The 27,269-nt window shown below is 46.5% G+C and overlaps 1 protein-coding gene across 1 annotated transcript in view; it reads left to right on the top strand.

The window, feature by feature from the left end:
• LOC148533764 (cytochrome P450 2C5-like) overlaps nt 1-27,269 on the top strand; it is a 96,717-nt gene that overhangs the window by 51,347 nt on the left and 18,101 nt on the right. The window contains exon 4 of the mRNA XM_088467249.1: nt 19,412-19,561. Coding sequence (XP_088323375.1) covers nt 19,412-19,561 — 150 coding nt within the window. The remainder of the gene's footprint in view (nt 1-19,411; nt 19,562-27,269) is intronic.

Below are 27,269 nucleotides of genomic sequence, written 5' to 3'. Positions count from 1 at the left end.
GGTTATTTTTTATATATATATATATATATATATATATATATATATTAGGGGTGTGCACCGGCCACTTTTTGTGTTTTGTGTTTTGGTTTTGGATCTGGATCTTTCTTCGTGTTTTGGATCTGGATTGGTTTTGCCAAAACCACCCTTCCGTGTTTTGGGTTCTGGGTTTTGTGTTTTGGATCTGTATTTTTTTGAAAAAAAGCATAAAAACAGCTAAAATCACAGAATTTGTTGGTTTCTCTGCTCCTATGCTATTATTAACCTCAATAACCTTAATTTCCACTCATTTCCAGTCTATTCTGAACACCTCACACCTCACAATAGTGTTTTCATGTCCAAAAGGTTGCACCGAGGTAGCTGGATGACTATGCTAAGCGACACGAGTGGGCGGCACAAACACGTGACCCATCTAGGAGTGACACTGCAGTGGCAGACAGGATGGCAGTTAGAAAAACTAGGCCCCAAACTGTACATAATGCAAAGAAAAAAAAGAAGTGCAAGATGGAATTGTCCTTGGGCCCTCCCACCCACCCTTATGTTGTATAAACAGGACATGCACACTTTAACAAATCAATCATTTCAGCGCCAGGGTCTGCCACACAACTGTGGCTGAAATGATTGGTTCGTTTGGGCCCCCACAAAACAAGCTGGCAATTAATGTGTCCCTGCACAAACTGGCTCTACGGAGGCAAGATGTCATCCTCATCCTCCTCATCCACCGATTCCTCACCCTCTTCAGTGTGTACATCCTCATCCTCACAGAGTATTAATTCGTCCCTGCTGGAACCACAGGTCCCTCTGTACGTTCTGGAGGCTGGTCTCCCTGGAAGAGTTGATAATTCATTTTATGAACATCATCTTCTCCACATTTTGTGGAAGCAACCTCCTACGCCTTTCGCTGACAAGGTTCCCGGCTGCACTAAACACTCTTTCGGAGTAAACACTGGAGGGGGGGCAACTCAGGTAAAATAGAGCCAGTTTGTACAGGGACCTCCAAATTGCTTCTTTTTCCTGCCAGTACAGGTACGGACTGTCTGACATGCCTACTTGGATGCTGTCACCGATGTAATCCTTTAACAGACAGACGCACGCTTGTTGCTGCTGCTTTGAGGATTCAAGTGCGGCTACAGCCCACACAATTCACAAAGACAGAAAAAAAAAAAGAATATTTTTATTGTTTGTGGAGCACACTTTGAGGGTTACACCACCGTTTAACAGACAGACGCACGCTTGTCGCTGCTGCTTTAAGGATGCAGGTGCGGCTACAGCCCACACATTTCACAAAGACTGAAAAAAAAAGAACAATATTTTAATTGTTTGTGTAGAACACTTTGAGGTGTCACCACCCTTTAACAGACAGACGCACGCTTGTCGCTGCTGCTTTAAGGATGCAGGTGCGGCTACAGCCCACACATTTCACAAAGACTGAAAAAAAAAGAACAATATTTTAATTGTTTGTGTAGAACACTTTGAGGTGTCACCACCCTTTAACAGACAGACGCACGCTTGTCGCTGCTGCTTTAAGGATGCAGGTGCGGCTACAGCCCACACAATTCACATAGACAGAAAAAAAAAGAACAATATTTTAATTGTTTCTGTAGCACACTTTGAGGGTGTCACCACCCTTTAACAGACAGACGCACGCTTGTCGCTGCTGCTTTGAGGATGCAAGTGTGGCTACATCGCACACAAGTCACAAACACATTAAAAAAATAGTTTTTTATTTTTTGGAACACTTTGAGAGTTACACCACCCTTTAACAGACAGACGCACGCTTGTCGCTGCTGCTTTAAGGATGCAGGTGCGGCTACAGCCCACACATTTCACAAAGACCGAAAAAAAAAGAACAATATTTTAATTGTTTGTGTAGAACACTTTGAGGGTGTCACCACCCTTTAACAGACAGATGCACGCTTGTCGCTGCTGCTTTAAGGATGCAGGTGCGGCTACAGCCCACACAATTCACATAGACAGAAAAAAGAAGAAGAATATTTTTATTGTTTGTGTAGCACACTTTGAGGGTGTCACCACCCTTTAACAGACAGACGCACGCTTGTCGCTGCTGCTTTAAGGATGCAGGTGCGGCTACATCGCACACAAGTCACAAACACATTAAAAAAATAGTTTTTTATTTTTTGGAGCACTTTGAGAGTTACACCAACCTTTAACAGACAGACGCACGCTTGTCGCTGCTGCTTTAAGGATGCAGGTGCGGCTACAGCCCACACATTTCACAAAGACCAAAAAAAAAGAACAATATTTTAATTGTTTGTGTAGCACACTTTGAGGGTGTCACCACCCTTTAACAGACAGACGCACGCTTGTCGCTGCTGCTTTAAGGATGCAGGTGCGGCTACAGCCCACACATTTCACAAAGACCAAAAAAAAAAGAACAATATTTTAATTGTTTGTGTAGCACACTTTGAGGGTGTCACCACCCTTTAACAGACAGACGCACGCTTGTCGCTGCTGCTTTAAGGATGCAGGTGCGGCTACAGCCCACACAATTCACAAAGACAGAAAAAAGAACAATATTTTAATTGTTTGTGTAGCACACTTTGAGGGTGTCACCACCCTTTAACAGACAGATGCACGCTTGTCGCTGCTGCTTTAAGGATGCAGGTGCGGCTACAGCCCACACAATTCACAAAGACAGAAAAAAGAACAATATTTTAATTGTTTGTGTAGCACACTTTGAGGGTGTCACCACCCTTTAACAGACAGACGCACGCTTGTCGCTGCTGCTTTAAGGATGCAGGTGCGGCTACAGCCCACACAATTCACAAAGACAGAAAAAAAAAGAACAATATTTTAATTGTTTGTGTAGCACACTTTGAGGGTGTCACCACCCTTTAACAGACAGACGCACGCTTGTCGCTGCTGCTTTGAGGATGCAGGTGGAATCTAGACGGGATTTGGAACCGAGGACACACTACCTCCATCAATTGTCTAAATCCCACTGCACTAATGTCGGATACCGGACGCACGTCTAACACCAACATAGCAGTCAAGGCCTCAGTTATACGTTTTGCTTCAGGATGACTGCTGTCGTACTTCATCCTCATCGCTAGGGACTGTTGGAGGGTCAATTGTTTAGTAAAAGTAGTAATGTTCCTACTTCCTCTCTGGGATGATGAACAACTCCCAGCAGCAGCAACAGCACTAGGAGGAAGAGGTTCTTGATCTTTCCCTATTTTATTTTTATCGGAGAAAGTTTGGTCCTCCATTTATGTTATATTGATATATATACGTGCGGCTAAAGCGCACACAAACACAGAAAATATTATTTTATTTTTGCTGGAGAGTAGTGCACTTTGTGGGTTACACTACCCTTTAAGAAATGAGCCAGCCGGCTCTTTACTTATGGGACACAGGCGCACGCTTGGCGCTGCTCCTTTATTGATGCACATGCAGCCACAGTGCACACAATTCACAAACACAGAAAATAACTTTTTTTTTGGTTTGGACTGGAGTGTACTTTCGGGGGTTACAGCACCCTTAACAGTCAAGCCAGCCGGCCCTTTACTTATGACACAGGCGCACGCTTGGCACTACTTTGTTGATGCACGTGCGGCTACTGCGCACACAATTCACAAACACAGAAAATAATTTTTTTTTTGGTTTGGACTGGAGTGTACTTTCGGGGGTTACAGCACCCTTAACGGTCAAGCCAGCCGGCCCTTTACTTATGACACAGGCGCACGCTTGGCATTACTTTGTTGATGCACGTGCGGCTACTGCGCACACAATTCACAAACACAGAAAATAATTTTTTTTTGGTTTGGACTGGAGTGTACTTTCGGGGGTTACAGCACCCTTTAACGGTCAAGCCAGCCGGCCCTTTACTTATGACACAGGCGCACGCTTGGCACTACTTTGTTGATGCACGTGCGGCTACTGCGCACACAATTCACAAACACAGAAAATATATTATTTTTTTAGCACTTGGGGGGAGCACCCCTGATGGACAGAGCACCCCCTGGACAACACTACAGCACTCCTTTAGGACTGGGACACTGCACAGGACTTTGGAGTGGACACAGCCCCTATGGAGAACTGACTGCACAACACAGTCCAGCCAGCCCCTATGGACTTTGAAGTAGTGGACACAGCCCCTATTAACAACAGCAGCACAGCACAACACAGCCAGCCCCTATGGACTTTGAAGTAGTGGACAACAGCAGCACTACACTACACTACACTACACAGCCCTAACTCCCACCCTCCCTCTTCACTGTCCACAGCCGAGTGAGAAAATGGCGCCGACGCGGGTACCTTATATAGGATCCAAAACCCGAGAGACTCGGAAGGCGGGATGATGACGTTTTGCCTCGATTTCAGATCCGAGTCAGGCGGGAAAAGTCGAGCCTGACTCGGATCGGACTCGGATCGGGGGGGCTCGGGGGGGTTCGGATTTCAGAAATCCGAACCCGCTCACCCCTAATATATATATATATATATATATATATATATATATATGTTAATTTTCATTATTTGTGCACAGGGATGGTTTCCAGGTATATCTGTTCTGGATGCAAAATGGTTTAATAAAAGTTCAGTAATTCAGACACAGAGAGACACTCGGTGTACAGTGAACCCAGATGCAGGGTAGTGTATAGACACTCTGAAGATTCAGTTGCGGAATGGAGATAACTGTGCAGGGAACTCAGATGTAGGTAAGTGCATAGGCACTCTGTAGATCCAGTCACGGAATAGAAATAACTGTGCAGGGAATTCAGACATGGGTAGTGAACTTGGGCCCTCATTCAGAGCCGGACGCTCTGAGCAGAGCGCTCGCTCTGAATGAGGGCCGTCCTCCATAAAAATGGAGCGTCCTCCTGGATGCTCGTATAGCTGTGGGTCACTACCCACAGCACATACGAGCGTGCAGGATGATGGTCGCGATGGTCTTGACCATCGCGACCATCGCCAGTGCGACCAGACGCCTGTGGTTGGGGTTTTCGACCACAAGCCCTGGAGTGATTTTGGCTCTATCAGAGCCAAAATCACTCCCACTGACATCACTAGTGATGTCAGTGGGACCGGCTTCTGACGGTAGGCGTTCCCATGGGAACGCCTCCGTCTGGCAGGCACGCCCTCGGCACGCCCACCAAAGGGGGCATGCTGTCAATCAACATCGACAGCACGCCCCCTTTGATCAGACACAACGAGCGAAGGAAAGTCCTTCGCTCGTCGCATCTGGCGCATGCACACCATCGACCCACTTGCGAGCGGACAGCCGCTTGCGAGTGGGTCTGAATGAGGCCCTTGATACACTGTAGATCCAGTTACAGAATACAAATAACTGTGCAGGGAATTCAGATGCAGGTTAGTGAACTTGGACCCTCATTCAGAGCCACTCGCAAACAGCAGTACGCTCGTTGCGTTCCGATGTTGAATAACCGCGCATGCGTCGGTGTAACACTGCGCATGTGCGTACGGCAGATTGCGAGTTTTTTGGGTCTCGTTCGTCAAATACCGTACAGGAAGTGACATGTCAAATGTGATTGACAGAACAGGGCGTTTTTGGGTGTTGACGGGGGTGGAGATGGAAAAACGCAGGCGTGGCGAGGCGTTTTTGGGGCGTACATACATTAGCAAATGCGAGCATAAAATGTGTTCGGACCGACTCATACGTCACTGGATGATCCTCTTTCCCTTCAAAATGCTCGCACAGCTTAGGGTCTGGATTACTCGACCACATTGGCGATGGCCTTCTCCTCCGTCCCGGGACTCCACGATGTTGTTGCGATTAATCGCGGGAGGGCTGAAAAGCAATTAGTGTTGGATTGAAAACCGGCTTGGTATGTGTTTTGAAATCAGTTTTTTGGGATAGCACAAAACCGTACGCAGGTGGAACTCAGAGCTGCTAATGTCAGGATGACACAATCAATTTGCGTACATTTGTGGGGGTTTATTTTGCCCTCAATTTGGTGGTTAGGGCCTATTGTAACAATAATGTCATCATGTTTTAATTTTCGCACCATTTTATTTTTACCTCTTGAATTTGCCTCGTTATATGATTTTTTAAACGTTCCTTAAAGAGCCCACTTCTTTTTTTTTAATTTTTCTTGTTTTTTGCCAGTTTTTGCCTTTTGGTCCAGGATTAAATGTAACCCATTTGTACAATAATTTCACAATCCAATGTCAGATTTTTTGTTTCAATTTATTGCTCAAACAAAAAAATAAAAAATTAAAATATTGGGGACATCTTTTTTTGCCAAAGATATGTCCCAAAATCAAACAAATTGGCCCAACATAACTGTTGACATAAACATACATCCAAAATTTAAAAACATTTCACAAGAAAGGAGAGGGAAGTTTTGACCAGAAAGGAATATGAGCCAAGCACAGAAGGATTGTGGGAAAAGTCACCATTGCTGTCACCGTTTTTTCACCCGTTTGGATGGGGGAGGGAGGGCGCCAGACCGGGTCCGGGATGTCATCGGGCTGGCCTGTCCAGAGGCAGATGTTGTGGCCTCTGGACTAGGCACAGGGCTAGGCACATTTGGAGGATTGGCTGATGTTGTGCCAGAGGTGGAGGATCCTGATGTTCCGGCAGGAAGGGAGGTCGGCTCCACCATGTGCTGGCGAACGAGCTGCTCCAGGGCATTGGCGATGCGGATGTTGGCCCTGGTATTTTCCGCCAGGGCCTGACCAATGGTCACGTTGGCCGCAGCATTTTGCTCCAGGGCCTCAGCCACCCGTACCAGACTGGCGTCCATCCTCTGCATAATCTCCGTATGGAAATCCGATTTGAAATTGAGTTCTGTGAGGAGGGACACTGCCTGCGAGGGGGATTGCCCTGGACTGGCTTCTGCAGGGTCCTCAGCCGGATGTACTGGTTCCTCCCCTGCCGAGCCAGTAGAAATTCGGCGGCCAAGGCTCCCCTCTGGAGCAGACTCATCCGCCTGTGTCTCTGTTAGGAAAAAAGAGAAAAGCCTCACATTAGAATCTACATATTGGCACAATAACATTTCAGAGTTGATGACATCAAAAGATTTACCTGGGACAACATGAGGAGCCGCAAAGTCTGGCATGTCTGTATCCATGTTGGACACGCCAAACACCTCCACAGGCTGCACACACCCCTGTGCCAGCTCTTCTAAATCCGTCAACTCCAATGACACAGGGGTGGGACCCCCACCTGTCCCCCTTGCATGCCTAGCCCTGTCCGCGAGTTTTTGCTTTAGGCGATATTTGAAGTCGCCCCATCTGTGGGAAAAAATGGAAGCCATTATCCTTTTGTTTAAAATGGTGTTTGTTTTTAGGGGGGGCAAGTGTTTACTTACCGCCGTTTGACATCCCGGGCTAGACGGACATAATCACCCACCCTATTGACAGCAACGGCTACTTCTTCCCACATTCTCCCCTTCTGGCTTAGACTCATATTCCTGTCTGCCTGTGGCAGGATGTCCACACACTTCTGTATCAAAACCTCCATCTCCTTTCTTGTGAAATGTGGCTGCCTTTTTTATTTGGCAGCTTTGGCCGGAATACTGGGCCCAGCAGCCTCTTCCATGTCATCCTCCTCACCTATTTGTGTAAATATTCAGATTTCACAAAATCACAACTTGCCCAATCTTATGTTTCAAATTAATCATTGATACAAAATGCATGAAAGACTTACCGCCTGACACTTGGGCATTGTTTCCCTGGTCTGTCGCCATGTCTGAGGTCCAAACAAGAAATACACCAGAATTTTAATGTGTTTTCGTGACGTATTTATGCATGCGTCCTTATTTTGCGGCCGCATCATTGATTGTGCGTTCCTATGATCCCTCCTTAATTTGTGCGGGAAACGAAACACTATTTATGGCTTGGTGTGTCTCGAGTCGAGGTGGCGTTTTTGGATTGTTGGAGGTTACCTTGGCTGGAGTGTATTGTTTGCGTATAAAGGAGTTGGCGTTTGGAGATTATTTTGTTTGGTAGATTTGCGTTTTTATATTCCGTTCTCTTTTTTGCTTTTTATTTTTTGGACCTCGTTTCTTGATTTGGTAAGTTTTGTGAAGTCTAACTTTTGATCAATTGTTGTTTCATTGTGTTTCTTCGTTTTTTTAAATTTTGGATCCCTATTTTCATCTATTTTAGCTTTTGATTAATTTCGGACCCAAAGACCTTTTGATTTGGACTCTTATATATTTGCTCTAGGTAAGTCCATTTTTTATCTTGTATTTGCGAACTAATTAGCGCATTTTTACTACTTACTATTGTGACTTGTATTTGCGAACTAATTAGCGCATTTTTACTACTTACTATTGTGACTTGTATTTGCGAACTAATTAGCGCTTTTTAAAATGCTTATTAATCATTTTTATATTTTTGAGGTTGCCCTTTCGCTTTTTGTGCAAACATTTCAACCGATTTTGATGTATTGTGTGCAATGTCGTTTTGCACTTTTGCCAAATGTGTGTTTCGCATATTTTAAGTTTGGTCTAGCACAAAATTTAGAAACAAAAATGCACAGAGTGAAATTTGTAAAATAATTTTTGTGATTAATTTCAGTTTGGACGTATCATGACAATACCCCAGCATGTAAGCAGCAATGGATGGTATCATCAAGCTAAGTTGTTTTGAATTTTCTTTTGGGGTGGGTCCAAAGCCTTACATTCCAATCTTGCCATTTCAGGTTGATCTAGGGCGGATTGTTCTGGCCATGCTCCCGGAAGCCGACCAACCTCAATCTCGTCCCAGGCGTAGGCATCGTAGGTGTGCAAGGCCCCAGATATTTCGAACACGTGTCACCCTTTTTGGAATGCCCAATGATGAGGTTTAAAGATGCTACCGTCTTCCTCCCAAAATCATCATAGACACTCTCTCATTAATAGAGAGTGACCTTGAGCGGCAAATTGACAGTCCTACAGCAATACCACCACTTACGCAATTTATGGTGGTGTTACATTTCTGTGCCTCAGGATCGTTTCAAACAATGGTGGGAATAGTGGCGGGCATCTCACAATCCTCCTTTTCCCGGATCCTGAGGGCAGTGATGGAGGCACTTTTCAAGCACCTCCATCATTTTATTCAAATGCCTTTGGATATGGGTGCCCTTAGTGTGGCCAAGGCCAATTTTTACCAAATAGCTGGCTTCCCACACATCATAGGGGTTGTGGATGGTACTCACATACCACTTCAGCCTCCAGCACGGCTGGAGGCCATATTTCGAAACAGGAAACACTATCACTCCCTGAATGTAATGGTGGTATGTGATGCCTCCCTCCAGATCCTGTCCCTGAATGCAAAATTACCAGGAAGTGCACATGACTCCTTCGTCATCCGGCAATCAGGGATATGGCACAAATTAAACAACCTACAAGCTGGTGATGCATGGCTTCTGGGTAAGTGGAGACCTTTAGTACATAACAATGTTAAGCTTGATACACAGTGATCCTGATGTTGTCTATTCTTTTTCACAGGAGACAGTGGATACCCTTGCATGCCCTGGCTGCTCACTCCTTACTTGGCTCCCACACCAGGTCCACAAAGTGAGTTTAATACCGCACTTACAGCCACCAGGCAAGTGGTGGAGCGCTGTATCGGCCTTTTAAAAGGCCGATTCAGATGCCTCCACCGCTCTGGTGGCGAGCTCATGTATTTGCCGGATATGGTTTCGAAAATTGTGGTCCTGTGTGGGATATTTCACAACATCGCCATAAGGAGTGGTGTTCCAATGCAGCCAGAGGATGCCTTACCTGAGGATGGCCCCCCCGAGGTTGGTCGGAGGTCAGTATGTGGGGGGGCCATACGCGATGATGTGGTGGCCCGATATTTTAGGTAATTATTGATCAAACAACAGTGTGTATACCCAATGTGTTCCGTTTTTTTAACGTTCATCTTTTTTTATATTAATTCTTGCACCATCTTCTGTTTGTTTGCATAATCTTTGGCACTCCCACGATGACTAATTCCTGCTACCCTTCCAAAACCTTTCTGTGGAAACTTCGGGAATATATTCTGACACCAATATTGCAACGCCATATTTTTGAAATCATGTGGACATGGACCTTCATCAACCAGTTCTTGATTTGTTGTGTGTTTGTTTAGTTTTTTTGGTATGTGGAGTTTTTCTGATTATCACTGTGTGTTTTGTTTGTGAGTGACCACTTTGGATTTTGATTTCTGTTGTGAATAAATATTTGGAGAGTGTAATTTGTTTCCTTTTTGGGCACGTTAGAAGCAAGTGTAAACAAACTCCCAAATGTTAATTTTACCTAAGGGGTAACCCAGTAATGAAGCAAGTGGAGCTAAAATGTAATATGTTTTCGGGGTACTAACCAACACAACAAGGAATCGTGTACAATCAGTTGCCTTCGTAAGATTGTCCTGAGCAGTTTGGCCACCAAATAGGAACCTGAAAAATGGTGTAAACTATCATGTTGACCACCACAAAAAAGGAAAATGACATTGGTACTGGGAGGTGTTTCTTGTGCCTGTTTGCATTCAAAATACAACACACAATCTGTAGTGAGATTCTGTGGCAAACCTTCCTTTAAGAGTCTACTTATGTCAGTGTAAAGAATCTTGGATTTACTCCAAACGCATGAGACAGAGCTTGATTTTAAACAGATTTATTAAGAAACAATTTGTAAAAAAAATAAAAAAAACACTAATTCCTAAGGAGGACCAACAGATGCTCAAGGCCCTGCATTAGCTCGGTGACCTGCTCCCGCATACGGCCCACACAATTCAGAATCTCTTCCCGACGCTTCTGTTCCTCTGTGGGTGACAAAAGTTTGGGGATTAATAAATCGATAATGAAGCAACATTGTAAAAAAACAAAAAACAAGCAAACACAAACTTACAAGCTTGTGGGCCAAAAAAAAATTACACGGATAAAACCCAGAACCCCAAAATGTCGTATGCCAAAAATACAAGGGCCCTAAAAAAAGGCACACAGGTGTGATATGTGTATGCTGATATCAGCAGGAACAGGTACAGACAACCCCCAAAAATACCCTAAGGCGAAAAAAAGTTTAAAAAAATGGGGACGACACATGATTACATACAAACAGTTTGTGGTGTCCAAAATAAACTTTAAAAACATACCGTTCTCCAAAACGAGAGAGCCAGAAGCCACTCCCTGGACCACCTCGGAGGTGGCTAAATTCCCCAACCCGAGGGGCAGGGTGTTTTCTTGATCCTGGGAGGGGGTATTTGGAGGAGGGACGGATGGAGGAGAGGGGGAATTGGGCTGGAGGGGAAGTAGTACAGAAATATCGGCCACAGGGTCTGGGGAGGAGGGGGGAATAGAGGAATTGGGGGTTGGAGAGAGGGACCGGCATCTTGTGTGGCGATGCTGCCGTAGTGTTTGCTGTGCCCCTAAAAAATGACCAAAAAATTGTTGTTAGTTTCAACAGGAAACCAAAAAAAAAAAATAGGACAGACATAAAAACATGCACATGCAGATATGACTACAATGACTCAATAGGACAGACATGAAAACATGCACATGCAGATATGACTACAATGACTCAATAGGACAGACATGAAAACATGCACATGCAGATATGACTACAATGACTCAATAGGACAGACATGAAAACATGCACATGCAGATATGACTACAATGACTCAATAGGACAGACATGAAAACATGCACATGCAGATATGACTACAATGACTCAATAGGACAGACATGAAAACATGCACTTGCAGATATGACTACAATGACTCAATAGGACAGACATGAAAACATGCACATGCAGATATGACTACAATGACTCAATAGGACAGACATGAAAACATGCACACGCAGTTAGGGCCCACAAGAAAAACTTGAAAACCACAGTCCAGAACACTTACTTTCTGCAATCTGCATGCGAAAGCATGCCAGCAAGCGGGGCGTCCGCCGGTGCAGGTCCGACCACCTGCGCTCCAGCTGGCCAATATGTCGGCGTGAGCCGAAGGAGCGCAGGCGTCAACGTACCTCCGCATATGCGGAACGCTTGCGCCTATTGGAGATGGGTGGAGGCTGACTGGTGATCCTCCTATCCATCACCTCCGTCAGCACCAGCAGTTCGCACCTGGTGAATGCGGCGGATCTCATGATGGCAATGGTGTTTTTTTGACAAAATATTTTTAATAAAGCACCCAAAAAAAATTTGATTGGCTAATGTATTTGTGAAATTAACAGGACCAATTCTATTGGTTAGTGTATGAGTCATGTGTTCGACAGGGCCAGAAATCTCTTGAGAGTTATGATAGGCTTGATGCAGTGACATGCGTAAGCTAATTTAAATAAAGAAATGAACCACAGAAAAATTGTGGGGAGACAAACAAATAGAACAATTGTTTAATTGGGGCTAACATGTCTTTGGAACAATAAAAGCGAAGGTTTCAGCCGTACGTATTCGGCGAGCAAATACAAACACGGACAAGATTAAAGTTTATTGCATTGTGTTGAAAAAAAAAAAAAAATTAAGCTAATTGATATATTGATTGGCATGATACGATTGAGGGAGGTAGGCCGAAAAAACGAGCAGGTAATCGGAATCTGACAGTCCCACTTCCGGTTTGTACTTGTGCGTACGTTCCCTTCAAGCCATTTCGGGGATGTACGCTCGCTATTTGGCACGCTCGTTAGTCAGAGGAGGGGTCGCCTGAGTTTGGGGCGGATTTTTAGCTGCGTAGGAAAAAACGAGCGAGTGCTTGAATTTAAATATTTTTTTACGTACGGCGAACGTGCGTACGCCCACTTGCGAGTGGGTCTGAATCAGGGCCTTGACTGTAGATCCAGTCACAGAATACAAATAAATGTGCAGGGAACTCAGACGCAGGTTAGTGAATTTGATACACTGTAGATACAGTCACAGAATACAAATAAATGTGCAGGGAACTCAGACGCAGGTTAGTGAATTTGATACACTGTAGATCCAGTCACAGAATACAAATAAATGTGCAGGGAATTCAGACGCAGGTAGTGAACTTGATACACTGTAGATCCACTCATGGGGGTAACGGAAGGTGCTTCGTGAATCCAGATGCAGGGCAAATTACTGAAAATAGTGCTTGGGAATGGTACAGGAGGAGACACAGGAAACTGGAAAGTGAGCCAGAGCTGGGTAAACACAAAAGGATTAACTGAAGTGAAACTTGATGTTAAATGAAAGTAAGTCACTAGGAATCCAGATGCGGATATGCTCAGGATGGCACAGGTGATGAAGACATGAGCTGACTAAAATAGTACTAAAGAGCCAGATGGCTGGAACAAATACTGGCATCATAGTCACTGGGATAGTGAAGTTGACCAGCAGCTTCCTTTTCATGGAGTCAGTCTAAATACCCTTAGGTAGTTGGTCATTGGATCAGAAGATCAGCTGAGTGACTGCAGGACTACCATTGGGAGAGAATAGTCAGGTGATATGTACCAACATGGCTACGCCCATGCCCGCCACCATGGGAACCAGGACACACACGGAAGCCCTAGCAGACCCTGGAGAGAATACTCAGCCACCACTCACATCCACTCCTGGTGACTGAATACCTAAGCCCAAGGACGCTGGCATGGAGGCGAGTAGCGGCCGATCCCAGGCCGCATCCTGACAAGATGTATGTACATCTGTAACATGTTTAGACTTTATTTAACATACAAATTTATATTTATTTATTTGGTTTTATTTACATGCAGTTTTAATGTTGACAGTATCTGGAAAATGTAGCCAGGGTCAGATTAAGTTTGTTGTGTCTTCAGGAAAATTAACTTCTTGGAGTACCTACTGTGCTGTACCAATAAAATTGTCAAGATTATATACTGATGATGTTATTAAAAAGCATAATGTATAAATACACCCAGCACCACAAATGTGGTGAAAACACTGTTGTGCACCCAATTCACGTTATGCAACAGTCCCCACAGTTCACATTATGAGACACATTGCCCCCAGATGACATTAGGCATCCTTCTGCTACTTAACTCTTTGTGACCTTAGATCTTGACATCTGCAGGTTGTGGCTGGATCTTTGAAGGGTTATCTACTAGGTCATGGCCATAACACAGGTGCTACCCAGGATCTTACTCATCTGCCTCCTGTACTGACAATGTCACCTGTTTCCCCATCATTTGTTGAAGCCTGCTCCCTGTCCCCAATGGGCCAGTCCACTGGTAATGTAGCTATAAGTGAGTGCCCCCCTGTGTGTGGGGTTCTCTGGGTGACTGCCCTGGCCACCCTGAAGGTTAATTTGGCACTAAAAGTGGCACAACGCATATCACCAGCTAGTGTAGGACTACAAGTCTCAGGATATCTTGCCAACCAGAAGCATGGTGAGAAATGTAATTTCACTCCAGCTGAACAACCACAGGATTTCTAATTCTGGCATATGAAATATAATAACACGCCACTGTAGAATAACATATTGAAAGAGTGATTTGCCATTTACAACGCTGATAACCTGACTTTTACAGTATGATACTGTAGAGGATTTCAGCTTTCATAATTAGATGTTGGAAAATCACTTTTCTTCATCGGGATCCTGAAAATTAAAACCTCATACCAGAAGCACCAAAAGAAATGACCAACATCACACATTATGTTGGTAATTTCTTTTGTTGGTTTTAAAATATTTATTTATAAAAAGATTCTTGTGATGTAAACATATGCTTACATTACATGCTTATAGGATGCAGTGTGACCGTATTTATGATCAGATGTTAACAGCTCCCTGTCTCACCCTACTAGGGGGTGTGAGCTCTAGACAGTGGTGATCACCTGGTGGCAGTAAATCCTGCACCTTCCCCAATGCGTTTCAACATCGGAGGTAATTCTTGAATGAAACAAACTGTGTCTTACAGATATAACCACTAGATTCAACTTTTACAATAATATCAAACTATTCTTACATAGAAATGCAATTCATAACATATAAACTTCTCTTATACTCATATAAACCATCTTGGAAAATGTTAAAATATATTTTATCCACATAAAATGAAAATGAAAATAACTTCCTTTGTGTGACTTAGATTAAAAAATACCTCATGCACACAAAGCTAAGCCCCTTAGATGTGTCTTTTTGGAAGCGTGACTGTGTTTCACACCCCAGTCTTGTCACACTGGGGCCCTCCACAGCTGCCAGGAAGACCCCAGCTACTCCCAGCACACAGTGTGGATGACTCGCGCATGTATTCTACAAATTAAGTGTACTGTATATATCTATTTATTTCTAATGTGCGCAAATTAATTATATGTTATTACTCATATATGCTAATTAATTTGTGTTTTACAGATTGTGTTTAGAGATAAAGGGCCTCATTCAGAGGCGGTTGTTAGATGCAAGCGGTCGCTCTGAATTAGGGCGGCCGCTTGCATCCTGAACGGCCGCCTCCATGTCGGTTGTTAGGCTGTGGGTTAACACCCACAGCTCTAACGACTGACAAGGATGATGGTCGCGATGGTCAAGACCATCGCAACCATCGCGGCTTACGACGAGACCCTAAGGTAGGGTCTCATCAACCTTAAGCCCCAGGGAGCTTCCTGCTCTGATCGAGCAGGAAGCTCCACACTGACATCACTGATGGGGCCGCCCCCAAATGGCAAGCGTTCCTACTGGAACGCCTCCGTTATGCCAGGCACGCCCCCGGCCCGCCCAGCAAACGGGGAGAGCTGTCACTCAACATCGGCAGCTCTCCCGGTCTGCAACGAGACCCCTAACGACGGAGCACCCGTCGTTAGCCTGGTCTCGCGCATGCGCACGACGGAGCTGGCTCCGTCCTGCACATGAGCTGTGGGGCAACATCAAGTCAGTCGTGAGCGCTCAGCGCTCATGACCAACTCTAAATGAGCTCCAAAGTAGCAACCAATCAGCTTCTAACTGTCATTTTTCAAACACAGCCTGTAAAGTTGTGAGGGGCGGGTGCGGTGCAATGCCTGCTGCCGTGCAGGTGTACGTCTGTTACTTACCTTGCATCGCACCCTCTCACCTTCAGGCCGTGTGTTGAGCAGACGGTCCTGGAACCTCCGAATAGAACACGGACACGATGACCTAGGGGGAAGGAGACGAGGTGAGTACCGTCCTTCCTCACGTCGACCGACGCGCCCTACTGAACCGGGGGATAAATTCAGGTTTTAAGTGAAGATCATCATTGGCACTTTTGGCCTCAGATCCTGAATTTTCACCTATCGGTACTCACGCACCAGGTGAAGATCCGTCCTTGCACCGGGTTGCAAGGTTCACCGTCCGCCCAGAAGGAAGGAGATAGGTAGTGACAAACAAACAGGGATAGACAGTACACACAGATATTTCTCACCGTGTCCACTCTTGCTCTTCGTCCGCTCACTCGCCTACAGGTCCCTGTAAGGAGATACACAACACAGCCGTGCAGGGCCTAAACCTATGTCAAGCAACTACACATACTAAAACGGCATCACCCTCAACCTACAGTGTGTGTAGTGCGACAGATATAACAAAACTAAACATTTGCCCTGCACGGAACACCAAACACAGACTAAATACACAAGAGCAAAACACAGTGCTGTCCCTTTAAATGTCTGCTACCTATCCAGAGCTGGCCAGCTCCTCTTCTCGGTGACTGGGGAAACCACTACCTCATGGGTGGAAGCCGTACAGCTCTCCACCACTGCTCACACCTCTAATCATCTATGCGGGGGCTACCTAATGGGCTCAGGGCCCTGGACCTAACGCCCAGGGTCTTACCAGCGGCTCAGGGCTTATGCCTGCCTACTGTGGGGTACTCAAGGGACTTGGGCCTACTGCCCAGAGTCCCGCTCTATTTTGCAGCTCAGGCCTAGTGGCCTGCCTAACGGTGGGCTCTGGTAGTGGCCTGGGCCTAATGTCCAGACCACTTTTATTGGGGCTCAAATATAGGGCCTAGTGCCCTCCTGTATGGGTACAGGCCTACGCCTGGTTTATGGCCACGGGCCTAGTGCCCGCCTACTCGATCATTTAGTGGCCTGGGCCTAGTACCCAGGCCACTCACACCTTATTACGGGCCAATCCTTTTATAGGGCCTAATGCCCACTATAGTGCCCCGGGCCTTGTGCCCGCCTAATTACCCACGGGCCTAGTGCCCGACAACGCTCCACGGGCCTAACGCCCGACAATCCTGACGGTCTAGGGAGGGGGTATATGGTGGGCCTCACGGAGGGCCTACCTGCTACATTGGAAGAGGCTGCGGGGGGGAGCTTCGTGACGCTCTTTCACTTCCCACCCCCGCAGTCCTCTCCGGTCCTCAGCCGCATTCTTCTGCTGCTGGCCCGTCCTGGCCAGCGGCGCCGCCTCTTCTTCTCTTCCTCCAGCCGGCGCCGCCTGTCTTCTCTCTTGACAGCTGCGTCTTCTGGCCTCTTCCGCGGCCGCCGAACTGACTTTTCCCGCTCTGCGCCATCTAATACAAGACGGCGCGAGTGGGCGGGGCTATGACGCGGCGAGCCGCGATTGGCTCGTCGCGGCCGCCTCTGATTGGCTGCTGGCCCGCGATCCAGATTTGGCTCGCGGCCAGAGCCAAACGCCCGCCGCGCCCAACGCCAGACCGGCGCTGGGAGCAAGTACTCTCTCCCAGCGCCGGCTACCCGCCGCTTCTTGGCTGCCGGGCGCCAAGCTCCGCTGAGCTTGCGCCCGGAGCCAAGCTTCTCCCGGCGCCACAGTACCGCCGGCACTGGTGAAAGGGACCAGGCGGTCCCTTCACCAGGTGCCCGCGGTATCTGCACCGACGCTAGGGACATTACTGTCCCAGCGCCGGCAACGGATGTGTCCCGCAGAGGACACATCCCTCCTGCCTGCCCCTGCACCACGGCTGATGCTGGGATCAAACACGAGGTCCCAGCACAGCCTTCCACAAAGTGACAGAAGCTGATTGGTCAGTACTATATCTTTCTCCAGTTTATCTCTCTCCAAGCTTTGAGAATTATCCCATATATTCCTGGTCACTATTACATCTATTGACTGTATCAAGCAGCGCTGAGTGACTTAGATTACTGCTCAGTTATCTCAGCTCGTTACGTGCAATGATTACTAATTATTCACATTTGCAATGCATTTTAATCCTTCCTCAGATAACACAATCTTAACTTTAGCAATTAGTACTGTGAATGTTAGGGGCTAATTCAGCAGTACACTTGCATGCACGGCTTAGTAAATAGACCCCTTATTATCTACAATTTATGCTGATGCAAGTTTTTATACTATTTGATGTTTAATAAATTGTGTGTTTTACTATTGTGGATTGGAACACATTTCCATACTATAGGGGCTTTGCTGCTGCCACTTTTTCTTCTATGTTTAACGCTGATGCAACACCAAAGTGCTAAAAGAGCACAATAAAAGGGCTCCACGCCAAATCAAAAAGAAAGCACAGTTTACAGTCCTAACATTGAATATCTTCTCTAATGAGACTCAGAGGAAACCCCCCCCCCCATCAAAACAGAAAAACACAGTAGTGTAATCCAGTACGGTCCATGCATGGAATCGGTATGTAATGCCGCTGGATCAAATACCGACAATGGCAGCCCGGCGGGTCAAAATCCCGACAGCTGCAGGTAAGTACCCTAACCCTCCCATCTCCCCCCCCCTAACTCTAACCTCCTCCCTAGTGCCTAACCCTAACCTCCTTCTGTTAGTGCCTAAACCTAACCTGCCCTCCACGCACACTAAACCTAACTCTTCCGGGGGGGTGTCTAACCCTAACCCCCCTAGTGGTGCCTAACCCTAATCCCCCTTCACCTACCCTAACCCTCCCGGGGGTGCCTAACCCTAAGTCTCTCCGGAGGTCCCTAAAACTAACCCTCCACCCCCCCATGGCTAGACGCTAAGACACCCAGCATACCTTCGTCCAGTAAGCCGGGTGTCGGGATTCCATAGTGGGGCTATTGATAGGCATCAGGATTTCGACGCCTATTTTTAGTCCCATGTTGGGATGTCAGTGTTGGTATCCTGACTGCATCCCCCATGCATATAGTGCCAAGCATACAATAGAATCACACATACAATGACAATGTTTATAGGTTCTTATCTCTTACTCAGTGACAGAGAGCCGGGGGCTGCACCCTAACATCACAGTACATCTCCCAGAACCTGGTCACTGAGGAGAAGCCAGCAGTGAAGGGAAAGTCTATGGGGGAGCCCGGCATCTCCAGGAGTGCTGGACACGCCCACAGAGTGATGTTATGAAGCCACTCCCCTTCCATAGAGGACAAGACCTCTTTCATTGGTGACACCACTGACACCTTGGGTTATATTTACTAAAGTGCGGGTTTTTAGAAGTGAAGATGTTGCCAATGGCAACCAGTCAGATTCTACCTAACATTTATCTAGCACCTAGATAATAGCTGGACTCTGATTGGTTGCTATGGGCAACATCTCCACTTCGAAAAACCTTTGCTTTAGTAAATATACCCCCTTGTATCTTAATTTTCTTGCTATGAAATGTAAATATCTAAAAGTATTTGTTTCTTCCACCCAGGAGTTATTTTTGCTAATGATGAAAACTGGAAAGTGATGAGACGGTTCACTCTTTCAACGCTACGAGATTTTGGGATGGGGAAGCGAACAATAGAAAACACAATTAGTGAAGAAAGTAGTTGTTTAGTGGAAAGAATAAATTCTTACAAAGGTGAGAAACTGCTTTCATGTTACATCTTCACAATGGTCAATACTTGAATGCACCTACAGTATGGCTTGATAGTTGTAGAGCAATATATTATTTAAGCTAGTCTGAAGATCCGCATCACAAATACAGCATTGCTATCGTGGTAAGTCATGGTCTGCGCAAATATGTAATTCCAATGCATACGCCAAATGATGTTGAGTACTATAATAAAAAGCGGCATACAAACAAAAAGTTACAAGTACAGTAATAAAATATTGATGTCCCATCGCTCTTAATCATTTTTTGGGACCACAAAAATAAGTCAAACCGAGATGTGTTTTAGGAGAAAATACTATTTATTTAAATGAAAGAAGCAGTACTCAGGGGTGTTTATAGGGTGTGGGGCCAGAATCACCAGGGCCAGGGGTGACCAGGCTTGCCAGTGAGGTATGGTCATGCTGCCAAGATGCTGTGGCTAAGTACCTTTTGGCAGCATGTGTACAGGACACAGTGTTCAAATAAGAGTGTAGCCATGCTCCCAGCTCCGCTTGCTCATTTATCCTGATCACCAGAGCCAGAAAGATCTCCCAGAGGCCTGGTTATATTACAATTAGGGGTGATCGGGTTCGGATTTCTGAAATCCGAACCCCCCCGAGCCCCCCCGATCCGAGTCCGATCCGAGTCAGGCTCGACTTTTCCCGCCTGACTCGGATTCTGAAATCGAGGCAAAACGTCATCTTCCCGCCTTCCGAGTCTCGCGGGTTTTGGATCCTATATAAGGTACCCACGTCGGCGCCATTTTCTCACTCGGCTGTGGACAGTGAAGAGGGAGGGTGGGAGTTAGGGCTGTGTAGTGTAGTGTAGTGTAGTGCTGCTGTTGTCCACTACTTCAAAGTCCATAGGGGCTGGCTGTGTTGTGCTGTGCTGCTGTTGTTAATAGGGGCTGTGTCCACTACTTCAAAGTCCATAGGGGCTGGCTGGACTGTGTTGTGCAGTCAGTTCTCCATAGGGGCTGTGTCCACTCCAAAATCCTGTGCAGTGGCCCAGTCCTAAAGAGGTGCTGTAGTGTTGTCCAGGGGGTGCTCTGTCCATCAGGGGTGCTCCCCCCAAGTGCTAAAAAAATAATATATTTTCTGTGTTTGTGAATTGTGTGCGCAGTAGCCGCAATTGCATCAACAAAGTAGTGCCAAGCGTGCGCCTGTGTCATAAGTAAAGGGCCGGCTGGCTTGACCGTTAAAGGGTGCTGTAACCCCCGAAAGTACACTCCAGTCCAAACCAAAAAAAAATTATTTTCTGTGTTTGTGAATTGTGTGCGCAGTAGCCGCACGTGCATCAACAAAGTAGTGCCAAGCGTGCGCCTGTGTCATAAGTAAAGGGCCTGCTGGCTTGACCGTTAAAGGGTGCTGTAACCCCCAAAGTACACTCCAGTCCAAACCAAAAAAAAAATTATTTTCTGTGTTTGTGAATTGTGTGCGCAGTAGCCGCACGTGCATCAACAAAGTAGTGCCAAGCGTGCGCCTGTGTCATAAGTAAAGGGCCGGCTGGCTTGACCGTTAAAGGGTGCTGTAACCCCCGAAAGTACACTCCAGTCCAAACCAAAAAAAAATTATTTTCTGTGTTTGTGAATTGTGTGCGCAGTAGCCGCACGTGCATCAACAAAGTAGTGCCAAGCGTGCGCCTGTGTCATAAGTAAAGGGCCAGCTGGCTTGACCGTTAAGGGTGCTGTAACCCCCGAGAGTACACTCCAGTCCAAACCAAAAAAAAAATTATTTTCTGTGTTTGTGAATTGTGTGCGCAGTAGCGGCACGTGCATCAACAAAGTAGTGCCAAGCGTGCGCCTGTGTCATAAGTAAAGGGCCGGCTGGCTTGACCGTTAAGGGTGCTGTAACCCCCGAAAGTACACTCCAGTCCAAACCAAAAAAAAAATTATTTTCTGTGTTTGTGAATTGTGTGCGCAGTAGCCGCACGTGCATCAACAAAGTAGTGCCAAGCGTGCGCCTGTGTCATAAGTAAAGGGCCGGCTGGCTTGACCGTTAAAGGGTGCTGTAACCCCCGAAAGTACACTCCAGTCCAAACCAAAAAAAAAATTATTTTCTGTGTTTGTGAATTGTGTGCGCAGTAGCCGCACGTGCATCAACAAAGTAGTGCCAAGCGTGCGCCTGTGTCATAAGTAAAGGGCCGGCTGGCTTGACCGTTAAAGGGTGCTGTAACCCCCGAAAGTACACTCCAGTCCAAACCAAAAAAAAATTATTTTCTGTGTTTGTGAATTGTGTGCGCAGTAGCCGCACGTGCATCAACAAAGTAGTGCCAAGCGTGCGCCTGTGTCATAAGTAAAGGGCCGGCTGGCTTGACCGTTAAGGGTGCTGTAACCCCCGAGAGTACACTCCAGTCCAAACCAAAAAAAAAATTATTTTCTGTGTTTGTGAATTGTGTGCGCAGTAGCCGCACGTGCATCAACAAAGTAGTGCCAAGCGTGCGCCTGTGTCATAAGTAAAGGGCCGGCTGGCTTGACCGTTAAGGGTGCTGTAACCCCCGAAAGTACACTCCAGTCCAAACCAAAAAAAAATTAATTTTCTGTGTTTGTGAATTGTGTGCGCAGTAGACGCACGTGCATCAACAAAGTAGTGCCAAGCGTGCGCCTGTGTTATAAGTAAAGGGCCGGCTGGCTTGACAATTAAAGGGTGCTGTAACCCCCAAAGTACACTCCAGTCCAAACCAAAAAAAAAATTATTTTCTGTGTTTGTGAATTGTGTGCGCAGTAGCTGCACGTGCATCAACAAAGTAGTGCCAAGCGTGCGCCTGTGTCATAAGTAAAGGGCCGGCTGGCTTGACCGTTAAGGGTGCTGTAACCCCCGAAAGTACACTCCTGTCCAAACCAAAAAAAAAATTATTTTCTGTGTTTGTGAATTGTGTGCGCAGTAGCCGCACGTGCATCAACAAAGTAGTGCCAAGCGTGCGCCTGTGTCATAAGTAAAGGGCCGGCTGGCTTGACCGTTAAGGGTGCTGTAACCCCCGAAAGTACACTCCAGTCCAAACCAAAAAAAAATTAATTTTCTGTGTTTGTGAATTGTGTGCGCAGTAGCCGCACGTGCATCAACAAAGTAGTGCCAAGCGTGCGCCTGTGTCATAAGTAAAGGGCCGGCTGGCTTGACAATTAAAGGGTGCTGTAACCCCCAAAGTACACTCCAGTCCAAACCAAAAAAAAAATTATTTTCTGTGTTTGTGAATTGTGTGCGCAGTAGCTGCACGTGCATCAACAAAGTAGTGCCAAGCGTGCGCCTGTGTCATAAGTAAAGGGCCGGCTGGCTTGACCGTTAAGGGTGCTGTAACCCCCGAAAGTACACTCCAGTCCAAACCAAAAAAAAAATTATTTTCTGTGTTTGTGAATTGTGTGCGCAGTAGCCGCACGTGCATCAACAAAGTAGTGCCAAGCGTGCGCCTGTGTCATAAGTAAAGGGCCGGCTGGCTTGACAATTAAAGGGTGCTGTAACCCCCAAAGTACACTCCAGTCCAAACCAAAAAAAAAATTATTTTCTGTGTTTGTGAATTGTGTGCGCAGTAGCCGCACGTGCATCAACAAAGTAGTGCCAAGCGTGCGCCTGTGTCATAAGTAAAGGGCCTGCTGGCTTGACCGTTAAAGGGTGCTGTAACCCCCAAAGTACACTCCAGTCCAAACCAAAAAAAAAATTATTTTCTGTGTTTGTGAATTGTGTGCGCAGTAGCCGCACGTGCATCAACAAAGTAGTGCCAAGCGTGCGCCTGTGTCATAAGTAAAGGGCCGGCTGGCTTGACCGTTAAAGGGTGCTGTAACCCCCGAAAGTACACTCCAGTCCAAACCAAAAAAAAATTATTTTCTGTGTTTGTGAATTGTGTGCGCAGTAGCCGCACGTGCATCAACAAAGTAGTGCCAAGCGTGCGCCTGTGTCATAAGTAAAGGGCCGGCTGGCTTGACCGTTAAGGGTGCTGTAACCCCCGAGAGTACACTCCAGTCCAAACCAAAAAAAAAATTATTTTCTGTGTTTGTGAATTGTGTGCGCAGTAGCCGCACGTGCATCAACAAAGTAGTGCCAAGCGTGCGCCTGTGTCATAAGTAAAGGGCCGGCTGGCTTGACCGTTAAGGGTGCTGTAACCCCCGAAAGTACACTCCAGTCCAAACCAAAAAAAAAATTATTTTCTGTGTTTGTGAATTGTGTGCGCAGTAGCCGCACGTGCATCAACAAAGTAGTGCCAAGCGTGCGCCTGTGTCATAAGTAAAGGGCCGGCTGGCTTGACCGTTAAAGGGTGCTGTAACCCCCAAAGTACACTCCAGTCCAAACCAAAAAAAAAATTATTTTCTGTGTTTGTGAATTGTGTGCGCAGTAGCCGCACGTGCATCAACAAAGTAGTGCCAAGCGTGCGCCTGTGTCATAAGTAAAGGGCCGGCTGGCTTGACCGTTAAAGGGTGCTGTAACCCCCGAAAGTACACTCCAGTCCAAACAAAAAAAAAATTATTTTCTGTGTTTGTGAATTGTGTGCGCAGTAGCCGCACGTGCATCAACAAAGTAGTGCCAAGCGTGCGCCTGTGTCATAAGTAAAGGGCCGGCTGGCTTGACCGTTAAGGGTGCTGTAACCCCCGAGAGTACACTCCAGTCCAAACCAAAAAAAAAAATATTTTCTGTGTTTGTGAATTGTGTGCGCAGTAGCCGCACGTGCATCAACAAAGTAGTGCCAAGCGTGCGCCTGTGTCATAAGTAAAGGGCCGGCTGGCTTGACCGTTAAGGGTGCTGTAACCCCCGAAAGTACACTCCAGTCCAAACCAAAAAAAAATTAATTTTCTGTGTTTGTGAATTGTGTGCGCAGTAGCCGCACGTGCATCAACAAAGTAGTGCCAAGCGTGCGCCTGTGTCATAAGTAAAGGGCCGGCTGGCTTGACAATTAAAGGGTGCTGTAACCCCCAAAGTACACTCCAGTCCAAACCAAAAAAAAAATTATTTTCTGTGTTTGTGAATTGTGTGCGCAGTAGCTGCACGTGCATCAACAAAGTAGTGCCAAGCGTGCGCCTGTGTCATAAGTAAAGGGCCGGCTGGCTTGACCGTTAAGGGTGCTGTAACCCCCAAAAGTACACTCCAGTCCAAACCAAAAAAAAAATTATTTTCTGTGTTTGTGAATTGTGTGCGCAGTAGCCGCACGTGCATCAACAAAGTAGTGCCAAGCGTGCGCCTGTGTCATAAGTAAAGGGCCGGCTGGCTTGACCGTTAAGGGTGCTGTAACCCCCAAAAGTACACTCCAGTCCAAACCAAAAAAAAATTAATTTTCTGTGTTTGTGAATTGTGTGCGCAGTAGCCGCACGTGCATCAACAAAGTAGTGCCAAGCGTGCGCCTGTGTCATAAGTAAAGGGCCGGCTGGCTTGACAATTAAAGGGTGCTGTAACCCCCAAAGTACACTCCAGTCCAAACCAAAAAAAAAATTATTTTCTGTGTTTGTGAATTGTGTGCGCAGTAGCTGCACGTGCATCAACAAAGTAGTGCCAAGCGTGCGCCTGTGTCATAAGTAAAGGGCCGGCTGGCTTGACCGTTAAGGGTGCTGTAACCCCCGAAAGTACACTCCAGTCCAAACCAAAAAAAAAATTATTTTCTGTGTTTGTGAATTGTGTGCGCAGTAGCCGCACGTGCATCAACAAAGTAGTGCCAAGCGTGCGCCTGTGTCATAAGTAAAGGGCCGGCTGGCTTGACAATTAAAGGGTGCTGTAACCCCCAAAGTACACTCCAGTCCAAACCAAAAAAAAAATTATTTTCTGTGTTTGTGAATTGTGTGCGCAGTAGCCGCACGTGCATCAACAAAGTAGTGCCAAGAGTGCGCCTGTGTCATAAGGGCCGGCTGGCTTGACCGTTAAAGGGTGCTGTAACCCCCAAAGTACACTCCAGTCCAAACCAAAAAAAAAATTATTTTCTGTGTTTAGCCGCACGTATATATCAAATCGATATAACATAAATGGAGGACCAAACTTTCTCCGATAAAAATAAAATAGAGAAAGATCAAGAACCACTTCCTCCTAGTGCTGAAGCTGCTGCCACTAGTCATGACATAGACGATAACATGCCATCAACGTCGTCTGCCAAGGCCGATGCCCAATGTCATAGTAGAGGGCACATACAATCCAGAATGGCAAAGTTCAGGAAAATGACCTTGAAAAAGACATTTAAATCAGCTGAAGAGAAACGTAAACTTGCCAATATGCCATTTACGACACGGAGTGGCAAGGAACGGCTAAGGTCGATCCCTAGTATGTTCATGACTAGTGGTTCAGCTTCACATGACGATGGAAGCCCTCCTCCCACTAAAAAAATCAAAAGAGTTAAGCTGGCAAAAGCACAGCGAAGAACTGTGCTTTCTAAGAAGATATCACAAATCCCCAAGGAGAGTCCAAGTGTGGTGGTGGTTGCGATGCCTGACCTTCCCAGCACTGGACGGGAAGAGGTGGCTCTTTCCACCATTTGCACGCCCCCTGCAAGTGCTGAAAGGAGCACCCACAGTCCACTTGCTGATATGCAAATTGAAGATGTCACTGTTGAAGTACAACAGGATGAGGATACTGGTGTAGCTGGCGCTGAGGAGGAAGTTGGCGAGGAGGATTCTGATGGTGATGTGGTTTGTTTAAATCAGGCTCCGGGGGAGACAGTTGTTGTCCGTGGGATGAAAAAGCCCATCACGGTCATGCCTGGGCAGAAGACCAAACATTCCACCTCTTTGGTCTGGCAATATTTCTATCCAAATCCGGACAACAACTGTCTTGCCATATGTACCATATGTAAAGGTGAAATAAGTAGGGGTAGGGACGTCAACCACCTAGGAACATCCTCCCTTATACGGCACCTGCAGCGCGTTCATAAAAAGTTACTGTCAAGTTCAGAAACTTTGGCTCAGACCGTAAGCAGTCCAGGGACACCTAAATCCCGTTGTCCTGTTGTATCCAAGCGCCTGCAAACCACACCGTCAACTCCCTCCTCGTCAATTTCCTCCTTAGTCAGGATCGGAAGTAGTCCTGCAGGCCATGTCACTGGCATGACTGACTCTCCTATCCGGGATTCCTCTGGAGGATCCTGCATTGCTACGCCTACTGCTGCCGCTGCTGCTGTTGCTGCTGCTGGGAGTCGTTCATCATCCCAGAGAGGAAGTAGGAACACCACTACTTTTACTAAACAATTGACCCTCCAACAGTCCTTAGCGAGGAGGATGAAGTACGACAGCAGTCATCCTGAAGCAAAACGTATAACTGAGGCCTTGACTGCTATGTTGGTGTTAGACGTGCGTCCGGTATCCGCCATTAGTGCAGTGGGATTTAGACAATTGATGGAGGTAGTGTGTCCCCGGTTCCAAATCCCGTCTAGATTCCACTTCACTAGGCAGGCGATACCGAGACTGTACAGAAACGTCAGAAAAAGTGTCCTCAGTGTCCTGAAAAATGCCGTTGTACACAATGTCCACTTAACCACGGACATGTGGACAAGTGGAACAGGGCAGACTAAGGACTATATGACTGTGACAGCCCACTGGGTAGATGTATCACCTTACGCAGCAACAGCAGCAGCGTCACCAGTAGCAGCATCTCAGAAATGCCAGCTCGTTACAAGGCAGGCTACGCTGTGTATCACCGGTTTCAGTAAGAGGCACACCGCCGACAACCTCTTAGAGAAACTGAGGGAAATCATCGCCCAGTGGCTTACCCCACTTAGACTCTCCTGGGGATTTGTG

Source organism: Taudactylus pleione, unplaced genomic scaffold (genome assembly GCF_031769625.1).
Source record: "Taudactylus pleione unplaced genomic scaffold, aTauple2 ptg000070l, whole genome shotgun sequence".
Lineage (NCBI taxonomy): Eukaryota > Metazoa > Chordata > Amphibia > Anura > Myobatrachidae > Taudactylus > Taudactylus pleione.
Note: the sequence above shows the minus strand (reverse complement) of the source record. Positions and strands in the feature narration are given on the sequence as shown.